Source organism: Columba livia, chromosome 1 (assembly GCF_036013475.1).
Source record: "Columba livia isolate bColLiv1 breed racing homer chromosome 1, bColLiv1.pat.W.v2, whole genome shotgun sequence".
NCBI classification, from domain to species: Eukaryota; Metazoa; Chordata; class Aves; order Columbiformes; family Columbidae; genus Columba; species Columba livia.
The window spans coordinates 198,296,851-198,316,490 of record NC_088602.1 but is presented as its reverse complement, the minus strand read 5'-3'; the positions used below and the strand labels follow the sequence as shown (position 1 = coordinate 198,316,490).

General features: G+C 42.4%; 2 protein-coding genes across 5 annotated transcripts in view; one reads left to right on the top strand and one right to left on the bottom strand.

Annotated features, from left to right (window-relative positions):
• Positions 1-947: 947 nt before the first annotated feature.
• PMPCB (peptidase, mitochondrial processing subunit beta) lies at positions 948-10,130 on the top strand. 2 transcript variants are annotated; one of them, XM_065049144.1, is made up of 13 exons: positions 948-1,159; positions 3,295-3,435; positions 3,760-3,846; positions 4,288-4,417; positions 4,811-5,009; positions 5,699-5,778; positions 6,354-6,466; positions 7,130-7,273; positions 7,814-7,974; positions 9,315-9,400; positions 9,476-9,564; positions 9,778-9,853; positions 9,947-10,130. In XM_065049144.1, exons 1-13 carry the CDS (start codon positions 1,070-1,072, stop codon positions 10,009-10,011), a joined length of 1,461 nt encoding a protein of 486 aa, XP_064905216.1. In that variant the 5' UTR covers positions 948-1,069; the 3' UTR covers positions 10,012-10,130. The 2 variants fall into 2 exon arrangements, with proteins under 2 accessions (XP_064905216.1, XP_064905215.1); XM_065049143.1 differs by having other exon boundaries at positions 7,811-7,974.
• A 39-nt stretch (positions 10,131-10,169) lies between these two features.
• Positions 10,170-19,640, bottom strand: part of DNAJC2 (DnaJ heat shock protein family (Hsp40) member C2) — an 18,085-nt gene continuing 8,614 nt past the window's right edge. For 2 of the 3 annotated variants that reach the window (XM_065049132.1, XM_065049134.1), the window contains exons 7-17: positions 19,539-19,604; positions 17,492-17,583; positions 17,267-17,388; positions 16,093-16,242; positions 15,704-15,792; positions 15,548-15,617; positions 13,818-14,002; positions 12,467-12,567; positions 11,764-11,871; positions 10,806-10,960; positions 10,170-10,290 (exon numbers count right to left, since the gene is read on the bottom strand). In XM_065049132.1, coding sequence (XP_064905204.1) covers positions 10,216-10,290; positions 10,806-10,960; positions 11,764-11,871; positions 12,467-12,567; positions 13,818-14,002; positions 15,548-15,617; positions 15,704-15,792; positions 16,093-16,242; positions 17,267-17,388; positions 17,492-17,583; positions 19,539-19,604 — 1,213 coding nt within the window. In that variant the 3' untranslated portion in view covers positions 10,170-10,215. Of the gene's footprint in view, positions 10,291-10,805; positions 10,961-11,763; positions 11,872-12,466; positions 12,568-13,817; positions 14,003-15,547; positions 15,618-15,703; positions 15,793-16,092; positions 16,243-17,266; positions 17,389-17,491; positions 17,584-19,538; positions 19,605-19,640 lie in introns of those variants that run through there. The other variant, XM_065049133.1, reaches the window with a different exon arrangement.

Genomic DNA, 19,640 nt, shown 5'->3' with positions numbered 1-19,640 from the left:
ACTGGGAATAATGGTTTACTGAGAGTGCTGCTCTGCAGAGTTCTTAGAGCAATCAAAACCTGGCCTGTTTAGCATGGTTCACCATTAGCCAGCTCTGGAACAGTTCAGTTTGACAGTGGTTTCCTGGAGCATCTCACTGAAAATATGGGGTTTTTTTGGGCCCCTCATCGTAAGAAGGACATTGAAGTACTAGAGAGAGTGCAGAGGAGGCAACGAGGCTGGTGAGGGGTCTGGAGCACAAGTGTGATGAGGAGCAGCTGAGGGACCTGGGGCTGTTCAGCCTGGAGAACAGGAGGCTGAGGGGAGACCTTATCGCTGTCTACAACTACCTGAAAGGAGGGTGTAGCATGGAGGGGGTTGGTCTCTTGTCCCAAGTAACAAGTGACAGGACAAGAGGAAATGGCCTCAAGTTGCACCAGGGGAGGTTCAGATTGGATATCAGGAAAAATTTCTTCACAGAAAGGGTTGTCAGGCATTGGAACAGGCTGCCCAGGGAGGTGGTGGAGCCACCACCCCTAGAGGTGCTTGACAGATGTGTAGATGAGGTTCTTAGGGACATGGTTTAGTGGTAGAATTACATTAATGGTTGGACTCGATGATCTTAAGGGTTTCTGCCAACCAGAATGATTCTATGAATTACAGGCAAGCTGTAATTCTGTGAGGAACACGAACTCTCCATAGCTCGGATCGGGTCCTGGGCCTCGCTCCCGCTGCTGGGCACACACTGCGGAGCCTTGCTCAGGCCTGCGTTGCTGTTTCCTCACGAAGGCATCAACCCCCACCTGGGGCAGCAGCAACGCCATAAGGGGCTCTGCAAAGAGATGGGATTACTGCACTGCCATGGAAGGAGGGTAGAAAAAGGGCAGGTAAAGGCGAGGCGGCAGTTTTAACCGGGGGCTGGGGGTCATGCTAGGGCTGGGACGGTCCCAGACGCCCCGACTGCCACCCCGGCCGAGCTGCGGCCACGGCGCCGCCTGAGGGGATCGCCCCGCTGGGCGGGACGGGCGCGGCTGCTCCTGCGCACCGCCTGCCGGAAGTCCGCCGTCGCCCCGCCCACCCGTTCGCCAAGATGGCTGCGTCTACAGCTCGCTTAGCGGCTCGGCGGCTTTTCCTGCCTTGGTCCACTCGCCTGGTCCGAGCGTCCGGCTCGGGGGACCGGGTAGGCGGCGGGGCAGGGCGGGGAAGCGGGGCGGGTTGCAGAGGGTCCCGCGCCCTGGCGGCTCCCTGCGCTGGTGCTCAGACTGCCGCAAGGGGGGCGGGGGGATCGGCGGCCGGGAGGCGCGGTGCACGCTGGGATTTGTAGTCGCGGCGGGGACAGGGCGAGGCGCGGGGCGGGCGCCGTGCCGCGGTGCATGCCGGGAGCTGTAGTCTCCGCCCGGCTGAGGTGAAGGCGGAGGCCGCCCCTCGGCGGGACGCGGTGCCCTGGGTGCCCAGCCTGGGTGCCGCAGGGTTTGCTGCCTGCTCTCGGAGGCCGCTCTCACCCTATATCGTCTCCCGCGGGGCCGAGGCGTCGGTGCTGGTATGGTCTCTGCAGCCGGAGCGGTGCAGAGCTGGAACGGGGGCGCGATGCCTCAAAGCGGGGCAGCAGCAGCGCCCCCCGGCACGGGCATTGCCGTGCTCACCCCAGAGGGCTCAGGGAAACCTTAAACCGCCTCTCTCCCTTGGTAAGGTGGGGGCTACACGGCAGCCCTGATCTCAGATCTCTCCCCTTCTCTCATCTTCCCAGTCCGAAACCCTGGCTTTTTCTTCTAACAACAGGAGAGGGACACTGTTTTCAAACTCTTGTTTTTCCTTCCCTGTAATGCAGACTGGCTGTGAAAACGACCCCTTGCAACAGTCCAGGCTGGGAACTGCCTGTCAGGGGAGCAGCTGTGTGGAAGAAGCCGTGTGGGGGGGCAGGAAGACAAGCAGCCATGCCTGGGCAGGCAGTGTGTCTGTGGCAGCCTGGGCTGAACGGGCAGGAACACAGGCAGTAGATCAAAGCAAGTGATTAGTTTGCGCTTGTGAGGTGGTTAGAACACGGCAGCTGGTTTTGTGATCCTCAGGGTAAGGAAGACATTAGCGAACCGGAGTGCGTTCAGCGGAGATGGTTGTAGACTGGAGCGCCTGCCCTGTGAGGAGAGGCTGAGGGTCTGGGGCTTGTTCAGCCTGGAGAAGACACAGCTTTGGCTGGACCTAACAGCAGCCTGCCAGCATGTACAAGGCTGTCAGGAAGACAGAGCAAGGCTTTTCCCAGTGGGACATGGTGGCAGAATGAGAGGCAATGGGCTTAAGCTGAAACAAGAGAGGAAAAACTGGATATATTAAACCCTTTTTTTTCCCATGAGGCAGTCAAGCCACGGAGCAGGCTGCCCAGAGAGGCTGTGCGGTTTCTCACCATCCTGAAAGATTTTCAGTACTGCAGCTGCAGAAAGCCCCATGCAAACTGCTCTGGCCCCACAGGTGATCCTGCATGAAGCAAGAGGTTGGACTAGAGACCTCCTGAGCTCGCTTCAAACTTTAATTGTGCTATGATCATAAAATAAATTAGTTCTGAGAGATCTAGCCTATTAGTATTCCACAAGGAGAGTGGGTGAGAGCTGGACTTTGTACTTTCATGTCAGTCACATGGTGAGGGAAATCTTTATTTGTTTGATACATTTAAAATAATATTTTTTAATAGCTTATTGCTTGAAGTATGCATTTGGGGTACACATTTAATTTGCTTGATGTTGAAAATGTGCAATAAACTTTTTTAACCTATATTTTCCTTTTTTTTTCTACCCTATTGTGATTTAATGTGCTTTAACTGCCAGATGACTGTATAAAAGGTGGTAATTTCAATATCTGTCCCTGTTCAGAACAATGGGTGACTGTGATTTGCAGTCCTGGACGTGGCCCTCAGACTGTATCTCACTTCACTTTAGAAAGCAGGTGCCCCAAATCATTCCAAATGATAAAGGATATATTCAAGGTCCTGCAGGCTCTTGCTGGCAGAACTGGGAAACAAGTGTGGCTCTTGGGGTGGCTGCCTGATGACAGTAACATGCTTTTCTGTCAGATTATTTGATTGAATGGGAGCAGATGCAGTCTATTCCATTTTAGTTATCTTCAAGTTATTCTTCTGAGTCAGGTTAATGCATGCCTTCTGTGAAGTAGTGGCGAATAAATTAGTGCTGATTTTTTTCTTTTTAAATGCATGCTTTAAAACAAGATCCACAAACTTAATGTTTAAGTTCAGGAATGCATTTTTCAGAAGAGCATCCTGGGATAAACCCTAGCAATGTGAATGTGACTGATGCTTCTTCCTTACAGTGTGTGCACGTTGGAACAGGCAGGCTCAGAGCTTCCCAAGCAGCAACAGAAGTAATTTTAAATGTTCCTGAAACTAGGGTCAGTCCTCTGGAAAATGGCTTGCAAGTTGCTTCTGAAGACTCTGGACTCTCAACATGCACAGTAGGTAACTTGTAAAGGGAAGGTTTTTTTGGTAACTGTTTGTGTGTCTTCATTTCCCTATGGAACTGAATTGCATGATTTCCATGTTTATTAAAAATTATTCTTAAAACTTAAGATAGGAAATAGAAATCTTAAGGCTTTTATAAATTACTTGTGATTAGATTTTTACTGCGAAGATAAAAATTTCCTATTTCTTGAAAACCTATTTTGTTTAAGGAAAAAAACATTTAAAAATAGGTTTTGAAAATGTAAGTGTAGTTCATACACAAAATGAGTAAAGCTGCATTGTTAGCTGGTAAAATGTCTTTTTTTTTCCCCAATAAGGTTGGACTTTGGATTGATGCTGGCAGCAGGTATGAAAATGAGAAGAACAATGGAACTGCTCACTTCCTTGAGCATATGGCTTTCAAGGCGAGTATGAATATTGATGTAGAAGTTTACAATGGATTTCTAAGTTATTTAGTTTAAAGATCAGTGATAAGAACTTTGTTAGAATTGTATGAATACATTTTCTAAATGGAAGAAAGGAAAAAAAAAAAAGTGAAGCTAAAATCCTAGTTCTGTGTAGCTGATACACAACTGAAGATAAGTAACACAGGTCTATTTTTAACTCATTTTTAACTTCTTGTAATAGTCTTAGAAGGCACACAGTTCCTCTTTTGCCAGCATTTAATTTTCATTTGGGAGCATAGTAAGATTTAGATCTGACTTTCAAGCTTGGAGAGATTAGTATGCCAGTTTTCTTTCCAGAAGACATTTTCTTTCTCTTGACTTCGCCTTTTCCAGACAAGAAGCAGTAATAAGAGGTGAATTAAGTGTCTAGTTTGATTTTCTTATTATTTTTTATTTCAGGGAACAAAAAAGAGATCTCAGTTAGACCTTGAACTAGAGATTGAGAACATGGGAGCTCATCTGAATGCATATACATCCAGGGAACAAACCGTGTATTATGCAAAGGCTTTTTCAAAAGATTTACCAAGAGGTAACTGCTTTTATTAATCAGAAAAGCAGCAAAGAACAAAGTGCTTGTCCAGCTCCCGATGAGACAACACAGAATGATACTTCTGCAGCATAACAGTTCAATCCTTTCTGGGTGAAAAGTCCTTTCTTGAACGTTGCCGAATGTGAGAATGCAGGTTTGGGAAGGAGAGTGCCAGTATGGAAACTGGTATTTGAAGTATTTCTGTCTTTACATTCCCAAAGGAAAATACATTTTGGACTTTTCCCTTTCTGCAGAGCAAGTCTTCTCTCCCCTTGCAAATCTTATCAGCAAACCTTGGGATGCTTGATCTTTGGGGTGGGTTTTAATCTTGGAGCCAGATTTTTCTAGTAGTCTGAAAATACACTTTCCATTCCCATCTCTGTTTTCAATTAGCTGTGGAAATTCTTGCTGACATAATTCAGAACAGTACCCTGGGAGAAGCAGAGATTGAACGTGAGCGAGGAGTTATACTTCGAGAGATGCAAGAGGTTGAAACCAATTTGCAAGAAGTTGTCTTTGATTACCTTCATGCTACAGCCTATCAGGACACAGCCCTGGGACGGACAATTTTAGGACCCACTGAAAACATCAAGTATGTCCAGATTTGTGGCTGTCTTTGATTATGTGGTAACACCTATATATTGATAATGCTTATCTTTAAATGTAGGGAGTAGTTTCAGTTTTCATTTTTACCTTGGAAGATAGCTGAAATGCCACTGGATATAAGAATTCCCCTATTGTCTTAATTCTGCTATTGTCTTAATTCTCCTGTAAGCAGGTATCAAACAGTATGTGAACTTCAGGTGTCTACTATGTGTCTTCATTATTTGTCAGATTTTTCTCCTGTTTGTTAAAATGCATCTGACAGAAAATTGCAAATACTCCTTTTTCTCATTGGTCAGGTGTTAGACATGACTTCAAATACAGCTGTGCTTGCACTGCTCTCTCAGCATTTGTTGGTACCAGTGCAGACCAGGAGACTGCTAAATGTGCTGTTTTCACATTGGCATGAGATCATTAGTGGATCATGTCTCCACCTAACTGAGCTGCAATTCTGGCTCCTTCTCAGGAAGCTACAACAGCTTTGACAGGCAAAATGTATCCAATTCGTATTTGTGTTTTAGGAAGTCACCCTTATTGTAGCTTTCTGCTTCTGTGCACAGCTCTGTACATTGGCAGAACTTATAATTATTTTGATATCATATTGTTCTAGACATTTATATCTTTTTACTCTAATAAACTTTACTGACACATTAATGATGTTTCCTGGGCTGTTTCTAGATCCATAAACCGTAATGACTTGGTGGAGTACATCACAACACATTACAAAGGACCCAGAATGGTCCTAGCTGCTGCTGGAGGTTAGTATGGGATACTCACCCTGGATCATGTGAAACTGCTTAAAACCGTGGTCTGTAAGTTTCTGGGCACGACGTGATGAATTACCAATTGTTCAGTAGGTCCTGGAAGTTCATTTTTAGCCCTGTGTGTTTTGTGCCTTAATAATCTTTGAACTTTTGCTCCCCTTTCCCATCAGTAATATTCCAGAAACCTTCTTAAATCAGTTACTAGAAGTGAATTGGAGACCCAAGGTCATTCTTCATGTGGATGGGAAAAAAAGAGACCCGGGAGGGTTTCAGTGTGAAAAGGGGAATAGCAAGGAAAGCAGAGAGAAAGAGAAATAACATTGAGGCTTGAAACTGAGAGCAAACAGCCTGATTTGCTGTAATATTAACAGAAGGCTATTGAAGAGAATTAAAGAGGGTGATTGTTATGATCTTACTCTGTGTACAGGGGAGGTGCGAGGGATCTGAAAGTGGGGCATTAATGCAGGGGAAGAATAAATTACTGTGTGGTTGAGTCTTAAACTGCTTAGCAATTTAAATTAACTGTTTACAGTGTAACATTACAAGGTGTGTGAAATACCTTTGTTCAGGGGTCTCTCATGATGAGCTACTGGACCTAGCAAAGTGCCATTTTGGTAACTTGCCGTCTGCTCCAGAAGGAGGACTGCCGCCCCTGCCGCCTTGTAGCTTCACAGGCAGTGAGGTAAGCTGTTAGGTGGCTGTTTCAGCTGACCCTTATGTCCCCTGTGAGCACAACTGACATGTGCTCTCTGCTGAGGAGGGAGAGCTGCTCAGGCACAGACTCAGCAGTTTGAAAGGTCTCTTGCCTCCAGTGGGGGAATGGAGTAGCTGTTTTCCAAAGCAGGACTTCCCAACCTTTCTTGGACAAGCCTCACTGCCGCCACTTTTTCTGTTTCATCAGGTCCTGGAGGAATATTTCTCATGGCCCCACTGCTTTCCTTTTACCCCCTTGCCTACTGTGTTGGAGCATTTCTACTTGTTGAGAATCACTAATTTAAAGGATATGGTAGAGAACTGAGGCATCCATGTTCTATTCCCAGCTCTATTTGGATTTTGAAAAGTTAGCAGCTTTTCTTGCTGCTGTTTGTTGTAAAATAACTAGTAATGCCCTCTCCCTGTGCATGGCGTTAGGCTTGTTGTTGGCGAAGAACTCTGGAATTGCCACAGGGAAGACTAGTTAAAGCTGATATTAAATAAAGCTTCATATACTTTAACTTCTGGTTCTGCACGTGCATCCTTTGTAATCTAGATGTAACAGAAACATCTGTCTCCTGATATTTACTTTGCCACATACATTGCCGTGTACAGGTTGTGCTACAGCAGCTGCTTTCACATGTTCCCACAGATTCGTATAAGAGATGACAAGATGCCACTGGCGCACCTGGCGATAGCTGTTGAAGCGGCTGGCTGGTCGCACCCAGATACAATCCCCCTCATGGTAGCGAATACTCTGATAGGCAACTGGGATCGTTCCCTCGGAGGAGGCGTGGTGAGTGACCCTGCAAGCACCTGCCTGCACTTCATGGGGCTGGTGGGCTGGGGAGATCTCTCTGACTTGGGCAGTGCCAGTACAGACCCATTCAAACCCACCTGATGGTGTTACTGCTGCTCTGTGGCTATTTCGGAAAGGCCTTTTTTTGGAGTGGGAGAAGGGAATTCAATCATGAGTCTGAGAGAATTTTTTTGCCCAAGATCTAGGAAAATCTTAGGAAGTGGTTCTAAACCACCACAATAGAAGTGACTCAAGGTTTGCCAGCCCTCATGGAAAACAGGATGCTTTGTACGTGTATGTTGTCAGAATCCATGTTGTCAGTAACTGTCCCTGTCTTGAACCTAAGTAGCTTTATGATTTTTGTCTTAAATCTGGGCTGTTACTTGGAAATTATAATTAACCTAGTAGCTTCTGCTGGAGCCTGTGATACTACTGCGTGTTCTGTCATCACTGAAATAGAAGCTGGAGACCATGCAGGAGACTAATAGGCTTTCAAAAAAACTTAACAAAAAATATGTTTTTCTTTTGCCTCAGCAGAATTTATCCAGCAAACTTGCTCAGGTTGCCTGCCATGGGAACCTGTGTCACAGTTTCCAGTCCTTCAACACCTGCTACACCGATACAGGGCTGTGGGGACTCTATATGGTCTGTGAGCCATCCACTATACAAGACATGGTGCACTTTGTTCAGAGAGAATGGTAAGCTAACAACTGTTTCTCTAAAAATATTGTTTTCAGTGAAGGAATACAATTTATAAAAAAAAAGAGTAATCATTTAAAGAGAATATTTTTGTTCCTCTGCTTAGGCTTGCCTAGAAAAAGCAAATGCATCAAATTCTAAGCTTTCACACCCAGTGTGGAGACCCAACAGCCAGTTTCTGGCACCCTTACGGGGAGTGAATAGTTTAAGGTTTAGGTTTGGTTTTCTTTTTCTGCCCTGGAAGAATAAATATTAACTGTAGTTAATGTAGTGGTATTGAATTTTTTTTTTGACTTGCAAGTGACAGGAGTTATCAAAATGTGTCAGACCTTTTAGACTACTACTAAGTCAGTATACAGTACCCATGAACTGCACGTTTGACAACTGAAAGAGTAAGTATTCATGGATGAGAATAATGAATGTGCAATTACTGATGAACACCGTTAGTGGTTACCCATTCTGCACTTGCTGTCACTCACGACGTACCTGGTGGTGATGTCACATAGAGCTCTAGTGTGTACATAGGGATATGAAATGATGTGAGGTAGGTGAGCTGTTATATATGGAATTTTGAAACCTGGGATTCCAGATAATATTAGTTCATCTAAGACTTAAGTCTAAATTGAAAAGATGTCCATAGGTGCAACTGTAATGTTTGAACTGCAGGTGTGATTAGGAACAGAGATATGTTATTTAAGAGCGCTGATTTTAAAGTAGGTAAACTTGAAACAAAAGTTGAAAGAAAACTTGAAAATTAGGAGCTTTTAAAGTCATGTAGGTGACTTCTCATATACCATTATTCTATGAGATCCTTGGAAACAATCCATGGAGAAGAATGGCATCATCGTAGCTGTCCATCTGCTGCAGCTTAGCATTCCTGCAACAAGAATGTGTTAAGATACCTGGTGCATCCTCTATCCTGGTGAAATGTTTCTTGTGCAGGGTGGTGTATCATTATCTCACCAAGAGCCAGGAAGTAACAGATTGCCTTCTGGGCTAATTAACTCTAATTGTTTGGCTCCTGCTATCTTAGTAACAGCTATTCTTAAGATAGCAAGTATGGACTACACTTGGCTCAAAATATTTATTTAATTAAATGAAATACAGCTCCTCTATGGGGAATAACTTGCTCTCCAGTATACTGGTATGCTTCCAAAAAGCCCTACTCTTATGCTGCTGCTTTGTATCCTATAGCTTTTTTACCAGTTCTCTTACCAGCTCTGCCTATAGAAAGACATGCCTGGTAGGTATACTAGTGGATACACGCCTCTTTATCACAGGCAATCTTGTGTGCTACAGGTTACAATTATTTAATGCTTTTGGATTTAAACATTTTCAGGATAAGACTTTGCACAAGCGTTACAGAAAATGAAGTAGCTCGAGCGAAAAACCTTCTCAAGACAAATATGCTGCTACAACTTGATGGTGAGACTTATGAGAGCTTTTTATTCTTAGCGGAGTTGTATACTGATAACTGAAGCGTATTTTCCCCTGCTTTAGGGTCGACGCCAATCTGTGAAGACATTGGAAGACAAATGTTGTGTTATAAGCGCCGAATCCCAATTCCAGAACTTGAGGCAAGAATAGAAGTAAGTGGCACTCATGTTGCAACTCTTAAATTAGGCCCGTGAGAAATTCAGTTGCCTAGGGAAGTAACACTACGGAAGTTAGACTGGCTCCAACTGAGAAAATTTTCACCTCTTTTGCTGCCCGTTCCCATGGATTATACAGAAGTAATATCGCTGGCTCTTAATACTTTTTTAGATAGGACTGGTAACAAAGGTGTCCCTTTACCCTTCTAGGCTATTGATGCTCAGACTATTAGAGAAGTTTGCACAAAGTACATCTGTGATAAGCATCCTGCAGTTGCTGCCGTGGGTATGTTGTTTAAGTTTCCCTGCCCTCCTGTAACCCCTCCATACCAATTGGTATCAGTTTAGCATATCATAGCCAACTTTCTTTAACTTCCAGGTCCCGTTGAACAACTTCCGGAGTATAACAAAATCTGCAAGGGCATGTGTTTGCTTCGTGAGTAGTGACTAACAGGAACTTGCAGTATGTTTGAGCTCTAAAAATCAAACCAACCAATGCACCCCTATTTAAAACTTTTGAGTTGGAGAAATGCATTTGAGAAAATTAAATCTCGAGAACCAGACAGTCCTGTGTACTTGTATAATTAAGGAAGGAAAACACATACAGTATTTGCATTTTTATTATAAAACAAAGATTGTCAGTAAGAGTCATTTCTTGACTTTAGTAGCATTCATCACTTGTTCTTGAGCAGCTTTCTTTGCCTTGACCATTTCAACGAGTTCCTGGAGAGTTGGAAGAAAAAAAAAGATACTTGTCTAAATGAGGAACTTGTTAACAATTGCTTTGAACACTACATCTGTTCAGCCTGAAACACCCTGGCTCTCAACATAGTGAGGAATTGAGACAGTGTAATACCTTAAAACAATTTCTCTTAGAAACAAATCAATGAATGGAAGGTCAATGCTCAACTACTTCCTCTGTAGCAGGAACTTCACCTACAAGAGGCTGGGGATAGGACTTTACCATCTACATGGGCTTGCTGTCAGATTGTAAGACAGATTTAATGACACAGACTTTCCTTCTCAGCTTCCAGAGCCACTACTTTCACTGAGGAAAACTTAACCCTTACTGCTCTTTTGGAGCTGAGTTACCAAAAAATGTTTCTTCATAAGGGTCCATCTTCTGCTAGTTTGCTGTTGTCAGATACTGTCTCTGGTAGGGAAAGCAACAGTAAAAGCAAAAGATTCTAACAAGACCTGGGCTAATTACAAGCCTAGAAAGAGGCGAGGTACCTTACCTTGTATCGTTTCATGCAGTCTTTTTTTGACCGGCCTGGAACAGCTGCTGCAATTTTCTCCCATCTTTCAGGAGTATTTACTGGATAAGTCTTCAATGCTTGTTCTAAAAGCTTTTGTTCTTCTGTAGTCCAAGGGGATGAATCTAAAGGTGATCCTGTTTTTAAATGCAAAAATGACAATAGAAAAAAATATCGAATAAGAACTCTGAGATAAACCTAAGAAAATATTGTAAAATCTATTCAAGTTGATTTAAAATCCTTGCAGTTTTGTGATATAACTAGTCTGAGTTAAGGGCTACCCAGTAATAAAAACCTAAAAGAAAAGAAAAAAAACACAAACCCAACCAACCTAAATGAAAACAACAAAACAACAACCCCGAAAGTGACTGGACAGGCAGTCCTGGGGATCTGTACTAAAGCCCAGAGAGGCTAGAAGGTAACATCTTCCTTTGTCAGCTGGGCGTTAGGTCACTGTAAGCGCCCTGTGAAGCTGCAGCATTAGGGCAGCAATGTAGCTTTTCCTTTTGTGTGTTGGTAAGGAACACTTAGTAAGGAAATGCAGCCTTTTGCAAGTGCCTGGAAAATCTGATGGGAGGTGTCTGGGGTACAGCAGGAGACCAAAGCTTAGCTGTAGGATGATCCTGTATCTCAAGTGCCTCCACTCAGGTATACTGTTGCCTGAAAATGTAGCACCCTCAGAGGAACAGATGATCTCAGCATCAGACTTAACCTGCTGCCTCACCAGGAAGCATTTCAAACCATCACTATTTAGTTAACTGTGGTTTGTACTGTGTTATCAGAAGCCCTCAAATCCACTAACAGAGCCCAGATCACCTTCTTACTTGATAGCCAAGTTTGTAAATTTGTTTATGAGCAAGTCTTTAAGTTCCAGATTACTTTCTTACTAAGATATGCAGAGGAGACAATGCTGCAAGAAGGGTTCCCTTTTCACCTTTACCTTCAAATCGTTCCGAGGGGGCAGCACTGTCCATCTGAGGCACCACACCATGTTCTTTTTTAAATTTGTCAAATGCTTTCTTGTTTATATCATCTTTTTGATGAGGGTCTATGAGCAACAGACAGAGTAGAATAATTAATGCAATGAAATTAAAGCCAGATATTATAATAAAAGCACAGTATAGCAGATTATTGTAAACTAATAATCACATAATCAAAAAAACTAATTCCTACTTCCTTTAAAATGATGGTAAAGAGGTTCATCAATAAAAAAGGTAATTTGCTCAAAGTGTCAGGCTCTCCCCCACATCCTGCTTTATACTGCTCAGATAAATACTTTCTCCATATAAGCTTACACATGAATCTGCAACTTCAGTGACATCCAGAGGGATTATTCTCTAAAGTGCTGTGACACAAAGCTCATGTATTGCAAGTGTGTCAGAGGGGCAGGAACACTGGCAAAGTCTGAGTCCTCCTCATGCAGGTATGTGCTTTGGAATGGAAAAACTTCTTGAAAACTTGGGTTTTTTTTCTTCTATAGTGAAAAGTTTTCATTTTCCTCTAAATCTCCCATCTTAACAACATTTCTTTTGGGGATATACAGAGAATTGTCTCAAAAGAGAAACACAAAACCATTCAAAGAAAATCAAGCTGTACAGAAGCATGCAGACCATCATATTACAAAAATAAGGTAATATAGATACCAAGCTTTTGAAGGCTCTTTGCTTTATTGATGACATCTTTTGCTGTCCGTTTTATTCCAGTAGTAGAGTGCAAGTTCATGTAATTGGCAATAACTTCCCACCTAAAGCACAAGTAGAAAGGGTAAGCCAGCGTATTACAAAACAGCTTATCTTCATACAAGCTACAGTCAAGAACCTGTACACATTTATATCAACTCCTAAGTAAGCTGAGTCATCCTTAAATGCATATAAACTCTCATGGTAACTATTCTGAAAAGCTTTCAGTCACTAAATGCAGATGTTTCCCTTAAGAATTCAGTCAGCTTGGGTGCACTTCTTGGCCTCTGATACAGGAAAAAGGATGGGGTAGAATGTCAGTGTGTACGTGCAAACTTCTAATCCTCAAAACTCTGCTCAGCTGTTGCTTTCCTCAATTCCCTGAACACCTCTAACATTAAACACTGCAGGCTGCCCTGAGAACTTACTAACCCTGTGTCAACTGTCCCTCAGAATAATACCAGAACATTGGATAAAGGGGCTTCAATGGGAGAGAAGTGGAACAGCCCCAGCTTCAGAACTGTTCATCGTGCATTCTTAGAAAATATTTGTGTGTGTGATCAGACAGGAGGATCGTATCTAGGCCTGTGCTCTCACTGAGTGCTGCAGAAACAGGTACTGCTGTCTCCATGAAGAGTGTATTGTGGTTTTGTTTGTTTGTTTTTTACTTATTTTTTTTAAAGTAAGCATCTAGATCTTGTAATGGAGACTTCAGATCTGTGAATCCTAAGTGGAAGAAGGCATTTAATTCCTGGGAAAGAACAAGATTTAAAGCACACTCGTGTTCTTGATGCTTATTAGTAAGCTGATTGCCAGTTCGACTTTCTGTGAATCCCAGCCTGTCCCTTTTACCCTGGATGTCCCCTAAAGGGGGCTGGGGCACTTAACTTACATCTCTGCATGTGTAGAGGAAAAACCAGCCTCACAATCCTTGTGGAGCTACTGGCAGCAACTTACACGCTTGTATTCCTACCCAGTTGGATCATGGTCACTGTTCCAGTTTTGTTCTCTGTTTTAACGACTGGAACCTAACCTGTACTAAGCACTGTGGAAATATATGCCTTGGCCCAGTCTTGCTGATGGACTGAGGCCCAGGTTTGGGGGGAAACAAGACACAGGGCCAGAGCTAACTCCAGTGACACACAGAACAGGGTGTAAAGAAGACAATCTACAGGCTGCTCAGCAGTCAAGGAAAAGGAGAAGTTTAGGGAGTCCTTAAACTGACATCATACTTAGGATGATCTGAAAATAAGTTGTTATGGTTATTTAATTAAAAATTGTTAGTATGGCATTTATAACCAAACTCGAGAATTACCTTGAGTTAGTCCCTGCTGGGAAGAGGTTCACAGCTTTAATTAACAACTGTAAATCATCTTCTGGCCAATTTTTGCTTCCTCCTCCACCACCAGTGGTTGACTTTTCTGAACTCTTTGTTGCTTGACGCATACGAGCTTCTGCCTCTTCTTTCTCTCGCCTTATTTGTTCATTTATTTCTTCTATCTGAAGGATTGTAAACAAGTGTTATTTATATTTACATTTTACTGTGACGCAACCCCCTCTCTCTGGAATTACTTTGAGCCTTGAATTTTGCTTACTTTGTTCTGTACATTATACATAAGGAAATGGAGAAGCTTATCTGGTCTGGTATCATTTCCCTCCATCCTGTGTGTAAATTTGGCCACCCCAGATTAGGAGCTACAGCAGGAATGTGTCATAAATTCACTAGGAAATCAAATGAACATTGCCAGGATTGAGGCAAAACTTTTGAATACAGTGTGAATGTCCAGGCTAACACGTGAGGTACAGGGACAGATCCACAAAAGTGGTGAGAACATCCATGCTGAATACGCCGATTCCCAGCTCTCCCAACTCAGCTGCTGCCTGAGCCTGGTTATGCCAGAAATTCTCAGTTACTATGGTTGTACTAAAGTTAGGAACTAATACCTGGGTTGTTGCAGTTAAAGCTAAGTGCTTACTCAGGGTTATATGGCCATGTGTAGTTTGTAAGCAAGCTATTCAGCAGAACTTAAGTTACCCATTGCACGTCTTTGTGAACTGTAATCACATCTTGAGACTGCGGTCTGACACATTTGTAATATATCTGCTTCTGCATATGCCCAGTCTGGTCTTGGTAATATTAAAAAAAGCTCTGCAATTACACCTGTTGGCAGGACACCCAAAATAGGTTTCTGTCTGTCTTGTAATAAAATCTTCCTGGCAAAGGAAAATTATCTGATGGATAATTTTAATTAATGCAAGAGTGGAACAGGTAGAAAAGTGACTGTCCCATGTTTGGAACACCCTCCTCGAGCCTGGGAGATTGGATTCAATCCCCTGTAGAACAAGAGTTTTAAGTTGTCCCATGAGTAAACCTGACCCTGGGATGGGGACAGATCATCTTTCCCCACCAGGAAAGAAGGTTCACAGCTGTGAATTCAAAGGAGGTGAGAGAAAGCACCTTATTCTTTCTGTAGGATGTGGGTTCAGCCTTATTAGACCAAATGGCTTTTCTGTGCTGGTGAATTTAGACAGATCCTTGCTGAGTTTGGTAAATTTTGACCCCAAGTGCCTTGCTTTTCTCATGCTTTGGTATCCAAACCAGTGGCCCTTCCATTGCCTACACCTGCAGCACTTCAGTCCTTTTGTGGATCTAGCCCCAGCTCATGGATTCTACACTTGGATTTTTGTTGTGTAGCAGAATAGGACTGCCCTCTTTCCCCTCTAGTAACTGCTACCCATTGTTGGGCAAAATTAAATTCTTCTGCTGCTTCTATGCACTGTACAAATGGTAGGTGTTGTGTCCTTCACTAATTAAAAATGCATATTGTTTTCCTCAGCCGGTCCTGGTTATTTCACCAGCCATGAACTGCACTATGTAAAATGGAGCAGAGATCAACTCTGCCCTGGGGACTCCGAAACTGGTGTCTTTGTGTTTTAACAGGCAGGATTCCACAGCAGCTACATTGTATTGTACTTTGATTCAGTCACGTAGATTTCACAAATCAAATTATTCTGTTATTTTGATTTGACACTCAGCATAATTACCTGTTTTACTACAGCCGCCTTTCCTCCTTCCCTTGTTGTGGATGTAAGTGCTTCATTCAAGCATTGCAGACTAAAAATAAATTATTACGTTACAACGGATAGCTAGCAGAAAGATGGGTATCAAAACGAGCGTCAATCGGCAGCAGAAAATCTTACCTTGCTAGCTCAAGACGATCACAAAGCTTTTCCACCTCCTCCATCATTTTAACACAATCTGCCTCATTATCAGAAAAGTAATTCCAGTTCTGGAAGCAGAAATAGATGTTCTACAAAGTTCTTGAACTTTATTGTCCTGTTCCTTCAGACAAAGGCTTAACACACAGCATTCTTCAGCCACTGCTGTGTCTGGGCCTATTTGGGCAGCTTTACTTGTAACTCAAAACCATATGATAAATATGTGGTTCAGTATTCCACTTTTTAGTAAACCCACTTTGCATTCCCATCTCCAGCCATAAGAACAAGCAAGCATGTGACAGGGTCTATCTAAGCAAACATAGTACTATACAGGCCACATTAATGAAATTAATAGAATAATATGTAAATACCTTGCATGTCGTTCTCAGTTTCTGCCTTTCTTTCTTGATTGCTTTTTTCTGTATCTCTTTTTCTTTTTTTGCTACTAATGCTTGTTGCCTAAATTCTTCTTCCTCCTTTTCTTTTGCTAACCGTGCTGCTTCTAATTCTGCTTGTCTTTGCTGCATTCAAAAGCAAAAAGAAGAAACCAAAAAAGACCTCAACAAAGTCACACCATTATAGGGTCATTCGTTATTAAGATGTGCTGTGTCTGGTTTTGATGGTGCATGGGTGATTTTGTGTGTGAATATTTCAATGTTTGGTTTTCTAAGAATTTTGAGGGAGGTGATGGAACGTATGCCAGTTGGCATTAATTCAAATATTCACTATGAGGACCCCTAGTTTCTAAATCCTGACTTCTTTTACAATGAAGATATAAAAGTGCATAAAACTTCCTATGCCTGCCTTGAGAGTATAAGCTTGAAAAGATGCAGCTGTCCAGCATTTCTCCTGCATCATTATTAACATAAAATCTTGCAGTGCTCTAGTATCTGTCTTTTATGTCACTTTTTAGCACCTTACAGTTCCCTTTCATTCCCAGTACTGTTTTCAGAGCCACCTTATCCAAACTGTATTAATCAAATATCATAGAATGGTTTGGGTTGGAAGGCACCGTCAAAGGTGATCTAGTCCAACCCCCCTGCCATGAGCAGGGACATGTTCAACCAGATCAGGTTGCTCAGAGACCTGTCCAGCCTGGCCTGGGATGTCTCCAGGATGGGGCATCCACCAGCTCTCTGGACAACCTGGGCCAGTGTTTCTCTACCCTCAAATATGTTCTGTTACCTCAAGGTGTTTCATACCAGTCAACCACTGACAGGCCACACACACAAGGTGAGCAGCCGTAGCCATTTTACAGAAAAGGAAAGCAGGCCACAGAACTTGACTGCCTCTAAATCAGAGGAACTATATGCAACAATAAAACTGCGTTTTCAAAGTATTTTTGTTTCAGACCTCTGCTCATTGTTTTCATCTCCTTCTCCAAAGGCTGCCAGTATTGCAGTGCCTGTTGCACAGCAAAGACAGCACATCATTAAACCCCAATATAATTCTAACAGTAGCTTTCTGACACATATACAAGCTGAAGCATTGGCTCAGGTGTGAATGAACCAGGGTTTTTCAACCCAAATAAAGTAGTAAACTTACTTTTTCTTTTGCCTCCTGTTCTTTTCGTTTTGCTTCTACCTTTGCTTTCTTCTCTGCTTCTTTCTTTGCCTTTTCTTCTTCCTTAAATTTCTTTATCCTGGGATCACAACTGTATGCGTTGTCTGATAGAAGAAAAGGTGTGTCATATACAACAGAAAACGAGGAGATTTCCATTGTTATTTAACAAATCTCTCTTTAAAAAAAACTAGCAGTTTGCATGCTCACCAACAAGTGTCCTAATTCTGTTCATTTCTTCTTTTTTTCTCAATGCTCGGGCAGCTCTGTTCTGCTTTTCAATCCATCTCCTTTCATCTCGACTAGAAGGGAAAGGATAGTTGGTTTAGTGCTAATACCCTACAGCAGGGGTGTCAAACTCATTTTCACCGGGGCCACATCAGCCTCGCGGTCGCCTTCAAAGGGCAGATGTAATTTTAGGACTGTATGAATGTAGGAGTAGTTACATTTATACAGTCCTAAGATTACATTCGGCCCTTTGAAGGCAACTGTGAGGCTGATGTGGCCCCGGTGAAAATGAGTTTGACACCCCAGCCCCACAGTGTCACTCTGTTAAAAATACAACAACAAACTTTTTAAAAAAAGTGTCCCCACACAGATGCTTTTCGCTGAATACTTCAAAAATAGGCTTCAAAGAAAACAAAGTTCCAGGCCCCAAGCTCATGTCAAAAATGCTAAGTGTTTACACAATTATGTAAACCTACAAAACTAGCAGCTTATCTGTCATTGCAGGGAATGAGATCATGGACTATATTTCCAAAATGCAGTCCACTTGTTGACCTAACATTAAAGCCAAGCAAAACAACTGAAATGCTGGTATACAGTTTAATTAAAGGGCAGTGATACAATCAATGTCAATTATCTCCATTTTGCAGACTATACGTCATGTCAAGTAAACCCATCAGCACAGAAATAACACTTTCTATGAAGTACTGTGACACTCAGGTAAAGTCATGCTGGACTCACTCCAGTAAAATACAGCTCAGGTTAAATAGATTAAAAATAGTCTGACTAAACAACCTGAAAATATTTGTGAGTGCTGTCAAGAAAGAGACAAGTTTGTTTGTTTTCATGGGGGGTCTATATCCACATCTACACAACTAAATACGAAACAATTTACCTCACAACAAAGAAAACAATCCCCAGAACATAATAGGAAACTGCTATGAATGAAGGTTTTAAACACGAGCAACGTCACCGTTGGCAAGAAGGGGTAACAAGGATCATGACCATCTGAACAGAAACTGTAGTTCTCTCTCAAGTACAGCATACTATGTATCTTTTGTCTAAACGTTTTTAAAAAGGACACTAATGACAGGAATAAGCACAAAAAAAAGAGCAATGCAAATAATTCAGGAGCCTTGCGATGAGAAGCCTTGAGATTAATCTGTACAATATATCAAAAATACAGGTGATATGCAATTGATTACAGTGCCTCTGCAGAACCTTCATGGGAGGGAGAACATTGGATCCAGAGAGGCTCAAAAAATTTAATAGCAGGAAAAGGCAGAAGAGGAAGGAATACTTTAGCTGCGGCCTAAACATGGCAAAGTTTTTAGCCACAAAGCAAGCTAACCACTGCAGCTAACTGCAAAATTGTTTTCTATTCAAACTTGGAAGAAGAGGTTCATACAATGCAAGTTATGGTTATACAAGGATGACCAAGTGAAAGGTTGTGTCCTGTGAAATATGTGTTAGACTAAATGGTTCGGTGCTCTAACTTGAACATTCTGTGTTTAACTGTAGGAAGGAGGAAAACAGAATGTATATTACACCAGCAACAGTCTGAGTAATCCAGCAACTACCACTGCATCAACAAATACACAATTGTTATTAACATCAAGCCATCAGAACTAATCTCTCTAAATTCTAGAAGTATCACTTGTCTCAGCACAGTTTAATAAAGAGCTGGAGAGAGGAATGGTACCTGCTTACTCATCCACTCTGTTCTGCCTCCAGCTTCTACCTGTGTTTGGGACTTGCTGGAACTACAAGTCTGAACTTAAATGAACAAAGATTTCAAAGCACCTCCCAAGCACCTCTGTGATGTGAGCAAGAACTACCTCAGCTACACAAACAAGACAAAGCAGAGCCCACAGCCAGTCCAGTTCAAGTCCATGGGTGACCACTAAGCTGGGAAAGTGGAATTCAGTCTTAGTTTGGCTACATTTCTTCCTACGGCTTACAGTCCACTAGAAAGTTGGAAAATTTTGCAGTTTCAATCAGTCTCCTGTCAAATTTATTTTTATTTACATACCATTCTGCTTTTTCTTTTTCCTCTTCATCTAAGTAGGAAAACTCTCTCCAGGAATCAAAATTATACCTAAAGTAAATTAAAAAAAAAACAACACAAAACCAG